Source organism: Eimeria tenella, genomic scaffold (genome assembly GCF_000499545.2).
Source record: "Eimeria tenella Houghton genomic scaffold, Eth_scaff46, whole genome shotgun sequence".
Taxonomy (NCBI): Eukaryota; Apicomplexa; class Conoidasida; order Eucoccidiorida; family Eimeriidae; genus Eimeria; species Eimeria tenella.
Window position 1 is genome coordinate 89568 of NW_013543380.1, and position 21479 is coordinate 111046.

Sequence of the window (21479 nt, forward strand, 5' to 3'; positions counted from 1 at the left end):
TTTTTCTTCTCCAAGATGGCTACGCGGCCCCGAGACTAGTAAGTGAATTCAGAATACACTGTGCCATTTCCGTTTCGTTGAACTTATTCCGCGTAGATCTCAAGCAAGGTCAGGGCCGGGGACTAGGCTTTTGCCATCAGTGGCGGGTTACGTGCAGCGACTACCTCTTCAAGTTGGTGTTGATTGGTGATTCCGGCGTAGGAAAATCGTGCCTCCTCCTTCGTTTTTCGGTGAGAGCGTATTTGTCAGCGTATGAGCTCGTATTCGTCGTAAGGTCTTGCTTAGACCTTGGAGCTGAGCATGAAAGGAGACTCATTTGTGTGTCCGCTTCCAGGATGATGCCTTCACCGAGAGCTATATTACTACTATTGGCGTCGATTTCGTACGCTAACCGGACAGTAGCTGATGGGACTTGGGCTCGCACAGATGGATTGCAGAGGATGCTGTCGCTTAGGGTTGCAAGGAGGCGGCGGGGAACTGCTTTGTGCTTTTCCTTTGTTTGTTTAGTATTGTAGCTGCTGTTGGTGCCTTGTGAATGAATGCAGAGGTTCCGAACTGTCAATGTTGGTGGGAAGGTGGTGAAGCTGCAAATTGTAAGCGGAAGCTGCCTTACCATGACTTCATCATGGACAGGCTTCTGGTGAATAGTGGTGCCTGCCTACAACCGTAGAGCATTGAAATTAGCTCGTGCGCATCTGTGTGGCTTTTCTCAGTGGGACACTGCGGGCCAAGAACGCTTCAGAACTATTACGAGCGCTTACTATCGCGGTGCTGACGGTATCGTGGTTGTATACGACGTCACAGAACCCGAGTCATTTGCTCATGTTGATGACTGGCTGGCGGAGGTTAACCGGTGAGTCTTGGGTAGCTGACCTGCTTAGGTGGGTAACCAGGATTAGTTTACCCCGTCGTTGTGATACAGGTTGAACATGAGCACTTCCACATGATGGTGTTTGATTTACTTGCTAGGTATGCGACTGAAAACACTGTTAAGATTCTTGTCGGCAACAAAAGCGAGAAGGACAGTGACCGTGCTGTGGCTACAGATGATGCTAGGGTGAGTTGCACGGAGAATGCCTTCTGACATGTTTGCTAGATAAGAGAACGCGCTTTTCAGCCTAGGACAAGCCACAGATGAATAGAGACGTATGTCATGGGTTTTACAGCGAAAGGCAGAAGACCTTGGGATTTCGTTCATTGAGACATCAGCCAAGGAGGCGATTAATGTTGACCTGGTGAGCTGGATTTGGACTGATAGTGCTTAGGTGGCTCTAGGATATGCACTGTTGCCTCTTGGCCACGGCTATTTTTTCAACGTGCGTGTCTATTCAGGCCTTCACAACAGTCGCAAGGGAGCTCATAGCTATCAAGTATGCAATATCTCCAAAAGCGCACGTCTCTGAGCTGCAAGGAATCTAACCGTCTTATCGGCAAACAACACACGAACTTCGAGTTCACGTATATGTTTTTCTTCTTGCTTTTTTGCCTGCTTCAGGGAAGCACAGGCAGCCGCGGGTGGGCATCAAAGCCAAGCAGGAGACGAACGCCAGAGACTGGGAGGTGAGGGCTAAATACGTTTAGAAGATGTGGATAACCTTTTTAAATTTGTGTCACGCTATGCTTTTGCTATCTGCTGTTGCTAGAAGTGTCTACCGCGATGCGTTTGGCTTTTGCGTGCGATTGCAGCTGCGGATCTTCGTTCGGCATCGCAGCGGTTTAGCAGCTGCTCATGCTAGGCGTGACAGAAGCGCTTTTCGTTCCACGATGCCTCCGTAGCTACCCAAAATGTTCCATCATTAACCCATGCTGGAAGCTGGATTGCACGTATGTAGATACAGCCTCCAGCGGATCTCACACCAGTGCGTACTTGAGCAAGTCACGGTAGCTGCATCGTAAGCAAGAAACCAACTCCAGCTCGTTCCAGCGCGTGCCATGGAAAACGTCGAAGAAGCGCAGCTGGGGTGTGGAAAACTGCCTGCGCCCGGAATGGGAACGCACAGAACAGCGTTGAGCAGAAGCGCGCTTGCCTGCTCTGTTCGACGGACCGGATCACACAGGTCCTCATTATTTGAGCCTAGCGAAGAGCAATTTCCTGCATATGTTTTTGGGTACTTGCCGTGGATTTCAGAGCATTTGTCCCGCGCAAGTTTGCTCTTTTGTTGGTCCAGAACGCCATGCAAGATGGCAGGCAGACAGATGCGGACTGATTCACGAGTCCGAACATGACTTTTGAACTTATCGCCAGTCGCAGGGCGTTTGGAGTGAGTGCGACATTGGTCAGACAGAGCTTTGACGGTTAGACTGCTGGTCTCCTAATCTAGACTCACGACGTCATCAGCACACGAGTATTACAACATTGTGGCGACGCAGAGGTGTGCTGTCTAGGCAAGCCTTCCGCAGAATGCTGGTGGTCCGGCTGTCACGGGACGAGCTGTGTCGCCGTACTGCACGCAGCCAGTTGTGGGGCAGAAAAGTAGCATGGGAGGGCTAACAACACGTAGCGCCAACGATCGCGGCTACTTTGAGGGGCTGTATGCGTATGTGTGATTTCCGGCGTTTGAAAACAATGGAAGAGTCTAGCCCGGGAACGAGATACGCGTGGAGACACTGGCGCAAGGAACTGCAATCCTATGGTGCCAGTCACCAGAACCAGTACGTAAACCTCGATTTCATCTTAAAAACTCATTCGAAAGCCGATTGGAGATTATTGGAGATTATTGGGATAAAACGCATGTATTCTTCGTGCAGCGACACAGCTCGTCCAAGTTGCCCCCGTGAGATAGGTCCGGGCTAGCTTTGGTGGCAGTAAATGGGGCTTCCTTAAAGCATTTACCCATGATTGAGGCAATAAAAACATATTGTTATCAAGAGAAAATTCATCAAGGGCATTGGCAGCAACATGATTGACCGGTGTAGGTTTTCGACGCCCTTACCTATCCAACACCGTCGTTCCTAGCCAGGTGACACCCGCCTTCGAGCAGTCCATGCAGCTGCGCTGCGTGGCCCAACAGTATTTAATTTTCCTTTTCTTTCTAGCCTACCTTTTAAAAGGTGATCAGGTGCATCAGTCACCGTATTTTGCCCTTCCATCTCGCCGATCCACATGCAGGCTCGCCTGCTGGCGAGAGGAGGGTCTCCTCCCACGCCTCCCCCAGGTGAAAATTGCGGGATGCTCGAATCCAACCGAAGCCTCCAAATACTGTTCAGAGAAAACACGAAACGTTTTTTCACGTTATTTTTCATTTGTTTCATACACCAGTTGTGACCCGACGAGCCCACTGTGTCTCCAGACAAGCAGCCGTGCGCTGGGACGAAGTCAACGACAGTGTACAACATTACCCGACTCTGACCATCCTTCCTTCAAAACCTTCACTTTTCTATGAAATTCCATTTATTTAGTCTCCCGTTTCTGGCAGGCAGGCAGATGGGTTGGGAGGAGTTGTATGGTATCTTGTGCAGTCTGTCATTCAGGTCATCGGAGCACAGTGCCGTAATATTCTCATCTGAGAGAAAGCAAGCGGAGGCCGCCGAAGAGTGTACTGTCTTTGGATCAAGCGCAAAGCCGTTCCTTCTTCTGCTGAAGTGGAGAACCAGCCACTCTAACGCTTCCGTGGGTAAGGCCGCATTGGAGGAGCTACCTTTGAAGAGTTTTGTCATTGTTGCCAGTCTGAGCTGGTACTGAGAATCAGATTTGTATGCATGCTAGCACTATCGGGGTACTAAGCATCACCTCTCAGCATCGCGTACCTGTGGCGTAGCACCATGACGAAATTCCCGCGGGCGCCGCTGAAGCGCCCGGAACGCCGCCAACGACTCTTTACCTTGGCACTGCTTGCCGGGGGTATTCTTGGCAGCACAGTAGGAAGCTGTGCAGCTTCTTTTGAGGGCACTAGCCCCGTCGATCCAACGAGACTTTTGCCAAGACGGCTAGCACCTCAAGAATGCAAGACATATGTCTACACCGAGATCGATCATGAGCCCACGGAAATGTCCGACAGGGGTAGCTGCCCCACAGGTGGTGGAAAACGCGCGTTTCTGCTAGATACGTCACCTGAGGGGGCAGGAGCCCCTGCTCTACTGGAGGTTTCTCCCGTTCAGTCCCAGCAGTATTCCTGCCGCGCGAGTCGTCCATGCAGCCTTGTGGTGGCGGGTTTCGGTCTTCAAGCAGAAGATAGCATAGCTGTGCTGAAAGGCATTGAAGACTGCCCTCCAACTAGCCTTCGCAATGCTCAAATCATCACTAGCACTCGTCACATTACCAGCTCCTCAGCAGCGACTTTCAACTTCCACATCCGGCCACAAAAGGCGAAGACAGAGCTGCCAGTATTTGACTTGGGACCTATTCAAGGCAGTACTTTTACCGTTTGCTATTCTCCATATCTTGCGACTCGCGGTGAAGCCCCATCGGCGAAAGATTATCATTACCGTGCAGGCACTGTCAGTAAGTCCACCACTGAGTTTTTATCTTCAAACGCTTCCGATGTGTCAGACACTTCTGATGCTGAAATGAACAGCATACTGTAGCAACATGAGAGGTGGCATGCAACTATGAAGCTATGTGCCTTTGTGTGCGCTTTGTAGCCATTCGCGATGAAATGCTCAATTGCGACTTTGAAGAGGGAATGTGCGGGCTCATGTCTTTCGTGATTGATCCCCGCATGAGTTTAGAGTGGCGCCGTCATTCCGGAGCAACGGAAACAGCTGGAACGGGCCCATCTGCGGACCACACAATAGGACGAAGACCAGGAAAGAGAGGGCACTACCTCTACATGGATTCGCCTGGTTACATGCTTGGGGAGAGTGCATCGCTTCTCGCCCCTCCTCAGATCTACCCTAAGGGTCTCTACTGCGCCAGAATGTGGTACCATATGTACGGAGAAGACGTTAACTCACTGAGGGTGTACATGCGCACACTTGAAGGGGACGCAGAAGCACTCGGGGACTGGGGCAAACCTTATCTCTTGAGGGTGGGTGACCACGGAGACGACTGGCTAGAAGCTGGGTTTGAGTTCAGCTCCGACGGCCACACCGCTCAACAGCTGGTCATTGAGGCACTTGCTGGGTTTAGCGAGAAGGGAGACATTGCAATTGATGACTTGCGGATCGTGTCAGGAAAATGCCCAGAGCAAATTTCACGAGACGTGACGCAACAAGATTATATTTGCGGCGAGGTTCGCCTGCTTACAGGTAACTATGCTGAAGACAAGCAATGGTTTGTTGAAGGTGCAGTCTCTTGCGCCGGTAAAGGGTACTCACTAAGCAGCATGCAAGGGCGTTGGGTGCCCTGTTGTGTGCCCCGTTACGGCAGCTACACGGTGGTTCTAAGGGATTCATATGGCGACGGGTGGAACAGGTCAAGATTGGAATTTCGTTTCTTTGGAGATCTCATAACCTTTGGGGAAGACTTCAATGGAACGGAAAAGAAGTACAAACTTAATATCGGTCTTGTGCAGATTCAGAGAGTCGAGGGTTCTGAGGATCGCATCGGTATCCAGCTTCAGGTTGCAGAACCTAGAACTTACGTCTGGTGTGGCGCAGCACAGTCTGGGACTCCTCCCCCAACTGTAGAGATCTTGAAGCGATATGGTATTCGGTCTCAAAACCCAACAAGCCATGCAGGTGAAGTGCTGCGTATGGAAATAGCCAACAAACCGGGCAGCCGCCGCGTTGTTATGCCAAGCACAACCTACAACGTCTACTGCTACGCTGAAGCGTCTACGGCGAACATTCCGGAGCCAGGCGGTGGTCACGGAACACATCGTGAACGCATGGATGATGCGCAAGTCGCTGCTTCCCGAATGGCAGTCACAACGGACAGCACTCCTCCCAACCTCTCTATCCAAGGCACAGAAGCACATTTAAATGATGTCATCGTTCGGTTGACATCTGATGAGCCATCCACAGTATGGTGCTTAGCAAGAGACGAGAAAAAAGAAGCTGCTGCTGGAGGGGAACCACCCTCCGTAGAGGCTTTGAAAAAAGGGAATAAGATACAGATTCTGCACGGCGAAGAAGGCTCGCCTCAGGCTCTTTCCATCACGGGACTCACCCCAGACAACCATTACACCGTGTACTGCTTTGCACAAGATGCAGCACTGCCAAAGGGGAATGGCATCAGTCTTTCCCAAGTCAAGGAGTTGTCGTTCTCTGTGCAGACAAAGAGTAAGGTGCCAGAGCTCTCCATATTGTCGTACAAGGCTTTCCAGAAGGGATTTAGAGTGACTGTCCAGGCGGACACTCCGGCAAAAGTGTGGTGTGGTGCAGCCATGGCTGGCAGCGCCTTTCCAAGCCGTGAAGATGTTCGACGCGTAGGAGCCACTACTGAAATTGAAGATGCTGACCAGAAGACAGAGCTGGAGATTCGCGGTGTTCCCCCGAACACTCGCTACACAATCTACTGCTTCGCTTCGTCTCGTGGTGGAAGCGCCGAAATGACGGACGCTCAGATGTGGGCTAAAGCACTGGAGGTGACCTCATTCGGCCGATTCTGTGACATGCCTGTAGAGCCTGCAGATCTGGAAGTTGCTGATAAGCCCACGCTATTCGACCCCTTGACTTCGACAGAAGAGTTCTTGGTTCGTGAATTTATGGGAAGGCAACGCAACCTTAACATTGAAGGAGTGTATCGTATTAACCTCTTCATAGACAAAGAAAAGATAATTGAGCACCTTGACAAAGGCGGTCCAGCTCCTAGAAGGTATGCGCGCGTTCGTGTCGGAACCTGCAAGGACAGGGAGGGAGCTTACAGGCAGTACAAAGTGGGCCCTCTAGACGTGCGCAGCGCCGATCAGATGACACTGGAGCCCGTTGGTGCTGTTGTGCCGACCGACTGTGGCGGATATAATCCACAAGGTGTTTTTGGACGGCGTCTGCTGGCAGTAGATGAAGAAGAGGAGCTAGCAGAGATCCTACAGGAGTCATTCGGTTTTGGATTCGGCAAATCACGCTGCCAGTTTGAACATAAAAAATCCCATAAAGAGCATCATGAAGGCTGCCTTGAATTTGGGCCAATGCTCTACGAGGAAGGAGATGACAAGAAGATAATCACTATTTGGGCAGGCCTCCGGACGCCCACTGGAGATAAGGTTCCTTTCTACTTCCTGCTCCCCGCGCCAGAAGGTGTAGATGCGCAGGTTCTTCAGAAACCTGATGACAGGGAAGAGCTGACATTTAAGCTCGACAAAGTAAAAGGCTATTGGTATGATGGCCAACAGTTCTCAACACTCCGCGAGTTTGTGGAGGCCTACAGAACGGGAAAAAACTTCAAAAAAGTGACCCCTGAGATACTCGAAGAGCGACGAAAGATGGAAAACCAGGAGCAAGAACACAACATTCAAAAAGAAAGAGCACTTGCCCTTCGCCGCCTTGCTCCTGCATGGTTGGCTCCCAATCCGGAGGGTCGCGTGGGGTTGGAGTACCGTGCAGCTCCCGAGCACATCGAGCCACAAGGAAGGCGCTACACTATCCGCCAGTCTCCTGGTCAGGAGTCTTACACTATAAACTATGCAGGATGGGAGTTCGTTATAAACATGGATCGCGACACGGCTCTTCGTCTGTGGGACATCAAATTCCAAGGCCAACGTGTTGTCTTCGAGATGGGTATGATGGAAGCGTTGGCACATTATTCTGTGGCTGAGCGCAACTGGTACTTCATCGACTCTTGGTATGGTGGCTTGGGGTCCGCATCTCGGCGTCTGCATCCTGGTATTGAGTGTGCAAAAACAGGGCAGCTCTTGTTTGATGGTGGATCGCTCTGCATTTTTGAGAAGGATTTTGCCCGCCCTCTTAGGGCCCACTGGAAGAGTGGTACCCTCCGTGATGGAGCACCCCATATGGCTCTTGTCCTGCGACATATGATTACCGTCAGTAACTACGACTACATCACCGACTACTACTTCCATGTCAGTGGCTGGTTTGAGGCCTCAGTGTCCTTCACTGGAGAGCTATATGCTGGTGTAGAGGTGCCATGGTACTCAGCCCGTCAAAGGCGTCACGGAACACAAGTGAGTGGCTCAATGAGAATGGGCGCCCTTCACGGCCATCTCGCGGTTTGGAAAGTAGACTTTGATCTTACCCCAGACTACCGTAGTAATTCGGTCGTCTTCAGTGAAATTGTGCACGATACCGCGAGACCAGGTGCCATTAAGCTTGACCAGTGGATTGGGGAGAAAGAGCTTGATGGCTACATTGCGTACAACAGCACGAGGCCCATCCACTACACCATCGTCAATGAAGACCATAATGTCTACGGAAATGTCGGTGGTATGACTGTACTGCCGTACCCAACTGTTGCGGTAAGTCTCGTGCACATGCGATTTGCGCCAATTGTGATTCTTACTCATACTGTACGAGCATTTTCCAGTCGACTCCAGTGCACGCTGGCTGCAGTTCTTTTGAAATGATTTGAATGACGGAAATCTGTGGTCACTGGTGTTTTCGCAGATCCCAAACCCCCAGTTCGAGTTGTATACGGGGCCGTGTGCTTGGGCCAAGTACCGTGTGGCGACGACTGTCAGGCATCCCGACGAATCGGAAGCTACTCTTCCTAGAGACAACAAATACGCTCTCAAACCGGCAGTGTCTCTTGACAGATACCTGAGAGTAAGGTCAAAGTGGATAGCCCTCGAACCATTTCACCCCTGGACAAAGAATGCATATGCGACTCTGGCGCACGAGGCCGTCACGAATCTTTTTCAGCTAGCACTATTTCCAGTGTGCCTTCTTGTAGTTGCTAGGTTAGTGTAAGATGTCGAAATTCTACTGGGAGGATTAAAATGTCACTAAAATGCTTTCCTGTTTCCAAATTCCCCTCAAGAACGGTCCAGTGTTTCTGTGTGATTTGACGCCAGAACAACGAGACTATTCGGAAGGCAGACTTGGTCACTTGGATTTCAAGCGCTGTCTGGCATATTCCTGTCGTCGAAGACATGCCCTTGACTCTAGCTCAGGGGAACACACTGGGTTGGCTAGTTAAGCCTCACAACTATTATATGGAGGACATGAGCATGGATCTCCACAACGCCATTGGTGGTGCAGTTCAAGACCCTGGAACATGCGCACTCATTCGTCAGGAAATGCCAAAATACGGAGACGCCCCACAAAACTAAGACTCGAGATTTGCACGTTGCAGCTGCTTTAAGAGTGGCTTTCTGTCACGGTTATTGGAGACAGACTGTGGCATTAACGACTGTCCTATCCAACCTCTGCAAAAGCTCCTTGGATTGTAGTTTTGCCGTGAGTCCTTCTACAACCACAGGTACTTTTGTAATTTAGACGTCTGCATGAGCAAGTTGTGCCGAGCCCATCAGAGGTCGAAATGTCTTTATCAAGTTATGGAGGTTTTATATACGCATCTGCACAAACACTGGGCTGAACCGCTGCCGCCAGTGGAACAGGGGGAAGCACCCAGTTTTATGAGGGCAGCAGCCAATTTTGAGAAGGCAAAAGCCAACTCTATGTGAGGCAGGCAGGACTTTGTACACTTTCCTACTGAAGTGCCTCAGTAGGTTTTTATTCCACTGTTCATATGTGCTGTGATAGCTTTGACGCTGCAACCAGCAACATCTAGGCGCGCCGCCGCCTGCTTCGCCTATATATGGGCAACTCTGCTTGCTTCATGGGTTTAACATTCCGTTGTGGTTCCTACACTCGCAAATATGCAAGCGCTTGCTATCTATTACCAGAGCTGTAGCGTCAGTGCAGTGCCTCTACTGGAGACCGAAATTCCGGAAATCAACACGTTGTCCCACGATTCAGACGCGCAACAGCTGGTCTACTGCCAAGCGGGGAATTCAACTCGGGAAAATGGGAAATCAGCTGCTACAATACGCGGCTGAAGCGCTAGCGGGAACCGCCTATGCCTGCGTGTAGTCAAAATACTTCACCAGGGGAACCAAAATTTGCATTGCTAATGACACGCTGTGTTTGTGTCGTCATGGGCTGACAAAGCAGATTAGACTCTGCGTGCCCCTCAAAAGACTTGCCAATGTATTGTGTCAGATGAATTCGCGTGAAGTTGGGGCTTCATCACAATGCTGGAGTTGCCCCGAAGCAAGATACAGGAACTTCTTACTTGTCCTGAGCCGGCTACCAGCACTTACATGCGTGATTTTACGTAATCAAACCTCCAACAGTGGCCTATGTGAGAGAGTCACCGTAAAGACAAGTATCGCTCTAGCTAAATGGTCACCGTGATAAGCAAGCACATAACCAGCTTGGGATGCGCTTCTAAATTCTAGGTGCGGCAATAACAGCAGCCGTCATGAAGAACAGGTATGGTAACGTCATATTCAAGTAGTATATGGCTTCTGCGGTCTCCGGTCCTCCCATCAGAAGGTCTATACAGGGATACGACCTTGGTGCAGTTGCAGTTTATGATGGGAAAATGGTGGCTTTCTGTAAGTTCTCAGTAAAATTCAGTGTGAGGTGCAAGCTCGTGTTCCTCCAGCTGATTGTATTTCTCCAAGTAACCGTTGGAGTCTTACAGCAAGAAGGCGAATCCGCTCTGCCACGGAGTTCGTCGAATTTCCGCTGTCAATCGTCTGTGAGTTGTCTGCAAGGGGAACTTTTCCACGTCTCCGCGCTTCTTCATACAAAAGGCGTACAACAGTGGGAGCCAGTGCTTCTGCGGCGGCCAGCAGCTTTTCAGCCGTGGCTTTGCCGTCGCTCTCTGTTCGTCCTTGCCCTTTAATACCGTTGGAATAACTCGTTGCCTGCACCATCAAGGATGATGGGAAGTGTGCTTGCACTAGAACGGCATCCCGGCGCTCCAGGAGAATTTCTTCGTGGCACTCTTCTCCATACATGGCCTTCTTCTGCCATCGCTCCGCTGCGTCGCACTGAGCTGCAAGGTCGCTACATAGAGCAGAGGCATCGACCTTGCACTGGCCAGCAGTTCTGGACTCCGTATGAGCGCTGGAGGGCTTTCCTGGAGTGGGCAGACCACTGGTCTGTTGAAAAGGCTGAGAAACTAGTGAGGAGAGGTAATATATGTTAGGAGCAAAATTCAGACAATAAAACCCTCGAGCTCCTGAAAAAGCAGCAGGGATCAGCAGTAGCGGCTCTAGACACTGGCCTGCCGCTGAAGTCATGCCACCTGCAGCACCTGCCACAAGCTGAAGCAGCTGTCTTTTTCCCGAGAAGCACGACAAGGAACAGCAACAACGCTGTTGAAATGCGGTTCCGCGAGCTGTGGAGCACAGCCATTGGTGGTGGAGTAGCAGAAGATGCTTGATGCCATGCTGTGACGTGTACATAAGCCGTGTTTCTGCTACTGGCGTAAAGAGAGAATCCTCGCGTTCCGCCACGTCATAGCAAGCAGATGGGAAGGCAGCGAATTCCCCACAAAGTGAAAGCTCAGATACTCCAGAATTCCGCAGCAAAACATACGCGCAGTCGGACTGAGCGGCAACTCCCACGGGGCAGTGTGCAACATGACCACTGCCGCAGAATTTACGGCCTGCAGTCAAAAAACTTTTCGCGCCTGCAACGTTTGGGAGAACGAATGCAGCAGAGTGCGGAGCCACCATGTGCGCAGCAAGGGTCACTAAGCCAAGAAAACAGCGCACCGCAGACACTGTGACGCCGTCGGAAGCCTTACTGCTGCTGCTGCTGCAGGCAAACGCTTCCAGGAATTCGAGTTGATCTTTTATCGGCAGCCAAGAGCAAGCGTGGCAGAAAGCCGCCACCTCAGTTGCCAGATGGTCTTCACTCCTGAGAGGTTCAATGTCCGCCTCCTCCGCTCCTGAAAGTTGTCTGCAAGGTGGCACTCCGGCACCTGTTGCATTATCTTGTTCTACGGGAAAGACAAACCTGTTTTCGCCGAATTTCTCGTCCTCATTCAGCAACAGTTTGCGTTTCTCATGGAGAATTTCCAAGGGCGCAGCGCCGGAAATCACCAGATACACCACGACATGTGCAGGAAGAAGACACAGTTGCCTCCTTAACTGCCTGAATTCCTCTTCCTTCTGAAGCTCGAAATGCTGACGACGCCGGCTCCGCAACTCAGCTGTTGGCAGGGAGGCAACATCTTCTCCGTTAAGTGCATCTTGCACTAGTTGACAATCCTTGCGAAGCTCCAAAAATGCAACAAGGGCTTCTGCTGCGGTACCCCAAACAGCGAATGGAACAGCTCGGGCTGCTGCAGCTGCTGCAACCAGTGTTGCTGACTGTGACTCAGCCAGCCCTTCTGCATAATATCTTTGTGGCGTTGCTTCAGATGAAGCTGCTGGCCGCTGGCTAGAATTCATGACAGCCGTATTAGTTAAGAGCGGTATGACCCACAGTAGCATGAGCTTCTGGAGCTCTCTAAAGAAACACAACTTGTACGAAACAGACGGAAATACGTACAAGGGTGTCTCGCTTTCAACAAGAGAAAAACGCCTTCGCTTCTGCTGTCGTTGCTGCTGCTGCAGCTCCCACCGCTTGCGCTGCTGCGTTTCTCTACCACTGCAGCACACGCTCCGGCGAGCGCTCTGGAAAATCCGGCGGAGAGCATTCAGGGCGCTGCACCATAGAAAAGGCTCCCGCGAGGGTGGCATTAGTCCCCGAAGCAGGACAGATCCTACCAACGATGTAACATCCCTGGGGCTCAGTGACCCAGCCGCAACTGGCAACAGCGCAAAGAAATAGCATGCCATGGCAGAGGTAAATCGGCGTTGGCTGTGGCAATGCTGCTGCTGCTGCTGACACTGTGCAGAAGCAGCTGCGACGCCGAAGCCTGCATAGGCGAACCGTACAAACAGGGCAGCGAGCTGGGGTAGACGGTCGCAGTGTCTGCAACAAAACCTCAGGACGCCAAGTTGAAGAGAAGAGCACGACTGTAGCTGCCGCAGCAATTGATGAAGTCTGGAATGCGACTCCGTCTTCGCATTATCAGGGCTAGCGCCAGCTGTGGGTTGCTGCCGCAAACCGCCACCCTTAGAGGCAGCTAGCTCCGCAAGAGAGGCAACGGTGGCTTCCAACGATCGGGAAAAAAGCAGAGCTAGCCTTCTACTCAGCTGTAGTTCCGAAAAGGCTGGAATTCCACGATACGACAGAGCCTCTAGCAAGCATGTACAGTGAGGCACGGGAAGCCCATTAGCCCCGCTAGCTTCCCTTTGGCACCCCCTGCTTCCGAGCAGACCAATCCAGCCGAACGCCTCTGCAACATCATTCACTGCTGCCTCTTCGTGTCTCTGAAGTTCAGATAGTTCCTGGAAAGCTGAGAAGTCCACAACTGCAGCAGCGCTCCCCGGTGCAGAAGTGCCACTAACAGTGTCTAGCAAGCACGCTCCACTAGAGGAAATTCCCTCAGGGAACAAGAGCTCCTGCCCCTCCCGTATCTGCAACAAGTGTTGAAGAGCTAGACGTGTCAAGCTCTTCTCAGGTAAGCTAGCCAAGGAACCCTCTGCTGTGTGGCTCGTGAGCTGCATGTATAGCAGACTCAGCACCATACTCCCCGCTAAGTCGGGATATCTGTTCTTCTGCCCTCTTGCTGGCTGTGCTGCGTGAGCATTTCCGAATGAGACAACAGAAGCGTTTGCAGAATTTCCAGAGAGCCAATTTATCAGACGATCCAACGCAGCTCCGAACGCATCCTGCTGTTTCCCCTGTTGGTGGCGCATTTGCTGCTGCCACTCCTGAGGATGCTGATTGGTGGTGTTGCCCTGTGACATGTCCGGGCCGCACAACGCAAAGGAAGGCCAGGTAAGGCTCGATGCTCCAGCGCTTCTCTGTGCTGCTGCAGCATGAGTAGGCGGCTGCAACACAAATGGGGCGCCTATAAGGGCTGCGGCAGTAAAGGCCCTGGAGAGCTGGGAGACAGCCCCCACTGCTGGTGTTGCCAGTGCCCGCAGCACAACATCTTCGAAATGCAAAAGTAAGCGCTGCAACTCTGTAACCTGCTGCTGAGTGCGTCCTGATCGTTTCTGCCGTGGCCGCTGCAGCAGCAACAATAGTGGAAGCAAGGATTGGGTCAAGTGAGCCAGACCAGCAAACGCCAGAGTTGAAGGGTCCGGCAGCGCTTGCCCCAGAAACTCCTCAAGCCTCTGCATAAAGTACAGGGCCTCATCTAGAGGCAAAACTCCGGCCTCTACAACGATTGGTAGCAAGCTCCCGAGGGCAAGCAGGGCGTTCCACTGCGAGCTTTGGGGCCCTGCACATGAAAGGGCTAACCTCTCTAAGACCTTGTAAAGCTCAAGCAATTGCGCGTAGAAATATGTCGGGTCCGGAGTCTGCAGGTGAGTCACCCGAGAGACTTCCCCTATTGCAACAGCCAGCGCTGCCGTCACAACAACAGACTTGCCGTCTACCGAAGAAGCTGGTGTTGATGATTCGCTGCTCGACGACGGCCCTGTGAAAATACCCACTGCAGCCATGAGAGCCCTTAAGCAAGAGCTCAAAAGTACAGGGTCCCCCGAATGTAGCTGTGCATGGGCCGCCAAGAAGATGCATCGAGCAGCACAACGCAAATCGTTGCCAGCCTCTGTTCCAGTCCCGCAGAGGCATTGCTGAATTTCAGTGGCGCTCGGTTGAGCACCAGTCTGACCGCGAAACCCCTGCAACAAACTAGAAAATACCTCAGCTCCATCCTCCCCCTCTGGAAACTCCGTCCACAGCTCGGATACATCTGCTGAGGTTGCGTGGACGGGTGCTAAAGCAAGGAGCAAACAACTGGAGAGCCTGAGCACCAAAGAAGAGCAACTGGCGAGAGACCTTTATGGGGAAAGAAAAACGGATTGTTGTGCACGCCGCCACATGACAAATTGGGCAGAGCACTCTGTTACTAGCGCTGCTGGCTTGAACAGATGCAACACAACCCGCCCCTCGAGAACTGACAAGGCTAGTTTCAGATGGCCATGGCGCATGTACTTTGACAGCACACTGCTGTCGTTGTATACGGAATATCCGTACACACTACGGCCACAGCTGTCTTTAATATAATAACGCTTTTCCCTCTGCCCCGTGAAAAACTGCCACAAAATTCAAAAACTAGCAGGAACGCAACCTCCAGACGCAATAGCAAGAACAGAAATGCGTTAACCGTCAAACAGGCGTCGTTCAGTGGTTTGTCCTGCACACGAAGATGGTTCAAATTAGCATGCAAGCTCACCAGGGTGGCGGCGGTGCAGCAGCAGAGGAGTTGAGCCGCTGGGAGAAAAAGCTGAAAATTGCGGGAATAAGAGCGGGCTGCTGGGCTGTGAGGGCACTGATGAGGGAAGCAAGCACCGAAAATTCTGACAGCCTCAGGCCGAACCCTGCACTATGATTGGTGCAGAGCGGGCTCGCTGCAGGGGTGCCCTTAGGTTGCGTGACTCTAGAGTCCACAGCCTGCTGCTCTTCGACCGCTGCTCGTGGCAGCAGCAGCTCCAACTCCTGCAGCAAGTGATGCCCCAGCTGCAGCAGCTCCCCATCAGCCGCAAGAGCAGGGGGCAGCATCGCCGCGAACCTGGCGACAAGGAGACAGCAGGATGCAAAGAAATCGGCAGGTTGGCATGTGCGCCGCCGTCCTGTTAATGAAAAACGCTTTAAAGGCTGTTCGACTGTATCGCTGCGGCTTTCGGGGTGATTCCACCACGAAAACGCTCAAATGAAGTGTCACAATAGATTATCGATAAACTTCGTGCGACACAAACTTTAGGACGTCAACAGAAGAAGCACACGAAGCGCGCTTAAAGGAAAGCGGGAGGACAAGACGAAGGAGAATGCCAAGTACAATGTGCAGCCTTGGAAGAAAATTAGAGCCTCGTAGGACCACGCCAGAATTTCCACAAAACATCAGCACCCCAAATATACCAGGCTCCCCAGAGAAGCCAAATGAGAAGACGCCTACCTCTGGACGAAAAATTCGCAAACGCGAGGAAGCAAACACAACAACAACGGTTCCGTCGTCATGAGGTGCCTTGCAATGTCCCTGATTTCGAAATGTGTGTAAGCCCTCAGCTCTTTCAGATCTGCACGAACGGGGGGATCCGCAGTCAACAAGAATTAAGTAGGCAAAATTTGTTTGGAGACCGGAGCAAAGCCAAGACACATACACTGCCCAGGACTCGTTCCGGCTGCACCTGCACCATAAACAGGATGCTGCAGTCATAGAATAACTGCGGCCGTGTCAGCTTCATGCACCTCTTCCTTCACTTGTCTTGCAACCCGAGCCTCCTGAAGGTCTTGGACTGGAAAAGAGTAGGAGCCGCAGAAGAGCACGCTCGCTGTGAGCATATCCTGAAGTGTCAGATGCATCAACAGAAGCACGTCTCGACAACAGGGTCCCCAGTTTGTGCTGCTGCTGCTGCCTTAGAAGTTCTGCCGGTGTCTGGTTCCCCACACCCCCTCGAGCAATGCGTTCTTTGCTCATTGCAGCAGCCAGGAGAGAAGCAGCGCCACGTATTTCCAGCTGACGCAGCGGCAGATGCAGCACGACCCCCCCTAAGCCTTCGCTACAGGCAAACCGCACTGATGCTCCTTCGCCCGCGGGCGTCCTGAGGATTCCGCCCGAAGCTGCTTCGGCAGATGCAACGTAAAGAGGCCCCAATATGAGAGATGCAGCCTGTAATGCCACAGACCGCGCAAATGGAGAGCCTGCCTCAGCCACTTCTTCCAACAATAGCAGCTGCTGCTGCAATTGGCTTTCAAGCTCTTGGGGCAGCCCACTTTCTGTCGGTTTGTGTTGCTGCAGTTGTTGCACCCGCTCATCCTCATGCTGCTGGTGGTGCTCTATCTGCTCAGCAAGATCCTGGGAAAGGGCAAATAAAATCAGCACGAATCCTTCAAGTGCTGCGCGGGGAGCCTGTAGAGTGTTAAATAGAAATTGACACTTTCGCCGGAGGACTCGCATGATTTTCGGGGTTTCAAGGAAGCGCCGCATGCAAAGGCGACCTAAGGTGCATAGGGTCACGCCACACGCCCGGCCGAGCAGCCACTGCAGCTGCTGCTGAGATGCGCCCCGCTGCTGTAGCTGCGGAGGGCCAACTCCATAAGAGGCAACCAGCTGTTCCATTGCAGGGAGAAATTGGAGCAACGCCCGCGGGCATACGGCTTCCAGCTGCTGCAGACAAAACGCCAGTAGCAGTTGCTGCAGGGGTGTGGCATCCTGAGGTAGGATAAAAGGCACGAAGACTGCTGCGTCTGTATCGTGCACTACAACTGCTTCTCCACCTGCTTTACCCTGGGACACCACCGGCTGCTGGTGCTCTCTGGTGTCTCCCTGGCTCTGCTCCGCTTCTGCTGCAGGCACTGCAGCAGTGAGCTTCGAATACGGTAGTTCGTCGTATGCCGCAAGACGCGAAAGGCTCCGCATCAAAAGAAACCACATTCCATTTGTTGACAGCAAACGGTGAGACGGGACTACTTCCATGCAGCTCGCCAGCTCCCCCAGGGGATCACTGCTACACCAGCAACAAAAGCTACAGCAGCAGCAGCGGATGCACGGGATCACAGCGGCTGCATTGTTTAGAGCCTTTCGGCTACTAAAGCAGCAAATTTTGTCATGTTTGCCTGAAGGCCCCAAAATGTTTGTGGATTTGCAGAGCCACTGATCTGAACTCAGCGGTCGGTGTCCCTGCATCGTTTCTTCGTGAATCTTCTGCGTCTGTTGCTTCTGTACGGGCAGCAAGTCAAATAGTGCTCTGTAAACCGGAAGGACTGCCGTTTTATGGAGACCGAGAGAGGCAAGCGCCTGTAGAGACAGCGCAAACATTTTGCTGAGGCTTTCCAGTAGCTGGCGCCGTTCGGCTGTCACAGACGGCAGCTCAGCCGCGCTGGGAGCTAACAGGGCTGCACCAGCAGCCGCCAGAGCCTCGGCAGCAAATTCTGCATGTCCATCAAACAAGATGAATTCGTCTGGGAGTAGCGGGCTTCGTCGCGGCTGCTGCTCCCTAGGCCCATGTTTCCCCTGAATTTTCCATCGTAGCAAGGTGCGCACTATAGGGGATGTGGGCAGTCTCAACGCAGCAAAGTGCAGCGCAGGCAGAAGCTGCAGAGCCGCTGCAGGCGATGCAGCCACTAGTGCCCCAATTGTGGCGAAAGCCTGCTGCCGGTCGGCCAAGGACTCTGCGAGAAAGCAGCAAGCGAGTACGTAGGTGTAGGGCCCTTGCTGCAGCAAAGCACTTGGTAAGGAAAGTAGAAATGGTGTGCTGTGGATATCTTCGCTGTACTCCCTGTCAAGCATCATGTGCAGCAGCAACTGCCGCTGGCCTGCCGTTGCTCCAGCTTGACTGCCAGCAGTAGCTTGAGCCACCTCAAGCTGCAGCTTGTTCTTCAGGTGCGGCCGAGTTGTTGCAGCAAAGACTTCTGCGCCCAGCAGCTGCTCTGCTGCGCCCCTGTCGAGAACGCGAAAAGACCACAGGGCAAGTGAGAGAGGCATAGCAGCCGCTGCATCACTGGATAGCAACACTGCGCCTGCTAGGCCAAAAAGCTCCGTCACATCGAACGACGGCCCACAGGCCCCACTGCAATTGCAGTGCTCTTCTTCAGCCGCTGGTGTTCCTGTAGCAGCGACTGCCGCGGCAGCAGCTGCTGCTGCTGCGCAAGACAGTAACGCACGTAGCCGGGTGCAGGTCTGTTGCAGGGCGTCGATCAGCTGTTGTCTGAGGAGAGCCCCTCCAGCTCCACCACCGAGTTGCTGCTGTGTAACCAGTGGCACCAGCAACTGTACGAGTGGTGAGAAGCAACAGATGCATCGTAAGGCCTCTGCAGTGCAGAGGCAGGACGCGCAGCATCCACTTGTCCTTCTAGTGGTGCTGCTCTCGCTACTACCGTCATGTGCACGTACGAACTGTGGTTGCAGCTGCAACATACGGTGAGTGGCCTGCAGCAGCAAAGAGAGCTCTTCTGAGTTTGCTTCGTTTGCTGCGGTGCTCCACAGCAGCCAGCCAACCAACGCACAGGTGACTCGCCAGAGTCCCAATGAGAGGCAGGTTCTACTGTAGTGGCTGCTGTTGCTGTCACCGCTGCTGCCGCCCGAAGAAGCCGCAGATATCGGAGTCCTTGAGGGCGAGAAGAGGTTGAGGCAGCGCAGCAGCTGCCGCAGCAGGGCCGTCACGTCTTGCAGTTGCTCTCGAGCCGTGTAGAGACCGCAAACACACTCCCACAGCAGGCGATCTGCACGTGCCTGCTGCTGCTGCTGCAGCATCAACCACTCCCCGGTGCCACTGACCTTGCTCTCACTCTGGAATGCAGCAATCATAGTAGAAGACATCTCAGCGCTCCTCAAGGCAGCAGATAGACAACAGGAAAACTCCTCAGCGTCTGTCACTCTCATCAGTGCAGACAAGCTGAGGTGCAGCAATCTGTCGCTCGCCATGCTCTGGTTCTGTTGTCCGGCCTGGCGCTGCTGCTGCTGTGCATGCTGCTGTTTTGCAGTCTCCTGCATCTCTGCTTTCCCCACAACCTCTACACAGCGCAGAAGACGATTAACTGCAAGGGGAAGCAGGGAGCAAGTTGTGAGGCTGCTGCTGCTGCAGCTGAGGAGCAGCTGCAGAGATGTCAGTAAAGTTGGCTCGAGCAGAGTTGTGAACGTGATAAAAGGGACGCTCTGCAGCGCCCTGCCACTGTTGCTACTGCTCTCATCGCCGTTGCCGCTACTTCTTTCTGCTGCTTCTTCCAGGACGCAAGACACGGCTTCCACAGCGGCAAGGCATACACGGGGACAGAAGTGGCTTATCCGGATGAGTGCATCACGGAGAACGGCTGCCGCTTGCTGTAATCGCACCAGTAGTTGCTGCTGATCTTCCTGGTGCGATGCAGGCACCAGCTTATCTTGAAGTGCAAGCTTTAGGAATCGCTGCACAAGCAAAAGCTGCATTTGCGGTGGCAGCAGTTCCTCTCTGCTGGCTCTGTTTCTGCCTCCGATGTTCCTGTTATGGATAGTAAGCGCCGTTCGGTTGGTCTCTGCAGCAGCAAGCCTCGCATGCAGTAAGTCAATCAACTGCTGAGGTGCTATTGCCCCATCAGCAATAAGATCTGTGAGGCAGATAAGAGCCTCACTGCGGCAAGCACTCCGCAACTGCTCCTCTGCCGCGGCAGCCGCTGCAGCAGCAGCGGGCTGAACAGCCGCTGCTGCTGCAGGTGGCTGGAGGAATGCCGCACAGGGTAACTGGTGCTCCTTATTGAAAGCGACAGCCATAGCGGCAGCATTCTCTCCCTCAGATTCAGCCACCGAAAGGGTTCCATGCTCGAGAGCGAGCAGTAGCAGCTCTAGGGCGACCTGGCGCTCTTTGTGAAGATGGCTAAATTTCAGCAGCAGTGATTTGAGTTTGTGTAGACCGCTGCACCGCACATGAGCACTGGGAGCCTCCAGGGTCTTCACTGCCTTTTTCGCCTGCAGTGCGAAGGGACCATGACGCGCTGCTGCAAGGAGAGCCGCAGTGCGGCACGAGAGGGAGCTGCTGCCCCAGGAGGCCCCTCCAGTGCCCTGAGTGCCCTGTGGCATTTTAATGTGGGTCTATCTGGGGGCAGTGGTACTGCGAGCTGCTGCTGCTCGTCCCCCTGCTCGCCAGAATGGCAAGGGCAGGTTAGATAACCACTGTGCGCCCAGATACAGGTGCGTGCAACGGCACCTAAGTAGCATGACGCCGCAGGTTTTACAGCGCTACAGCGTCATAAGTGCTACTGCTGCAGTGTCCCACATAACCAGCCAGGAGAGGAGCCGATGAGGCACGCTGCAGCCGGTCAACGGACGAGGATTCAGGGGAAGCTCATTACAGCTTTTACCGCACGCAGGGATTCGCACGTTCTGGTGAAAAGGCGGAAGCGCAGAAGAACAAATAAATGCACGAATATTCGCAAGCAAGACCTGGACACCCTGGGACTATAAGTGAAGAGCGGGGCCTCACCGCCGACACATGCTACGTCTCTTGATTTACAGACTCGGGAATGTTTTACAGTGGCCAGCAAGGAGTTGGTAAGAACAAACTGCGAAAATCGACTGATAATATAGCAATATTAAATACTGATTGATTAAATAGTGCCGCAAGGCGCAGTAAACTCCTCCTAAACAGACAAGCTATCAAGGACATGCTGTGGACCTCTGTCTTCAAGCCAATTGCAGCTGTATGCTTCTCTGCCAGATGTCCTGTGGCTTCTCTAATGCACCGTATCCTGTTCTTGTTCTTACAGTCAAGCCGTCTACAGATCCTACTTGAAAGGGATGGTGCTAGGGGCTGCCTCTAAGGTACATGCTTAGTCAAGCTGTCCAATGTGCGTGACTTTGCTTGTACCGAGTGTGTGGCTGTATGCCCAGCTTGGGCAGCAACAGATGAGCTAATTGTGAATTCTGCTCGGCTGCACGGTACAGACTTGGAAGACCATTGCGGAGGCTTGCAGTCCCGCGCCACAATGCAAAAGGAACGTGGCGGAGCAACGCTGCAACTAGGAGCATAAAGTCCTCTACCGCGTATCAAGGTACAATCTATGTGTCTGGAATGTTCGGACTAGTTTACTATCGCTTATGCCTTCTTTGAAAACGCGATGAATAAATGGTAAGGATAAGTGAGTGCCAGAAA

The 21479-nt window shown here is 52.8% G+C and overlaps 3 protein-coding genes across 3 annotated transcripts; 2 read left to right on the forward strand and 1 right to left on the reverse strand.

Annotated features, from left to right (window-relative positions):
- Positions 1 to 15: 15 nt before the first annotated feature.
- Positions 16 to 1736, forward strand: ETH_00028380 (Ras family domain-containing protein, putative; the record flags this gene model as incomplete). Its single annotated transcript, XM_013377109.1, has 10 exons — positions 16 to 38; positions 158 to 230; positions 335 to 382; positions 546 to 593; positions 714 to 853; positions 970 to 1057; positions 1167 to 1235; positions 1333 to 1370; positions 1496 to 1560; positions 1687 to 1736. The coding sequence occupies 10 exons, from the start codon at positions 16 to 18 to the stop codon at positions 1734 to 1736; spliced, it is 642 nt and encodes a 213-aa protein (XP_013232563.1).
- Positions 1737 to 3762: 2026 nt separating this feature from the next.
- Positions 3763 to 9107, forward strand: ETH_00028385 (amiloride-sensitive amine oxidase, copper-containing, putative; the record flags this gene model as incomplete). Its single annotated transcript, XM_013377110.1, has 4 exons — positions 3763 to 4441; positions 4582 to 8294; positions 8443 to 8712; positions 8850 to 9107. 4 exons carry the CDS (start codon positions 3763 to 3765, stop codon positions 9105 to 9107), a joined length of 4920 nt encoding a protein of 1639 aa, XP_013232564.1.
- A 1308-nt stretch (positions 9108 to 10415) lies between these two features.
- On the reverse strand, positions 10416 to 20407 carry ETH_00028390 (uncharacterized protein; the record flags this gene model as incomplete). Its single annotated transcript, XM_013377111.1, has 4 exons — positions 10416 to 14661; positions 15092 to 15427; positions 15812 to 15932; positions 16105 to 20407. The coding sequence occupies 4 exons, from the start codon at positions 20405 to 20407 to the stop codon at positions 10416 to 10418; spliced, it is 9006 nt and encodes a 3001-aa protein (XP_013232565.1).
- Positions 20408 to 21479: the final 1072 nt, after the last annotated feature.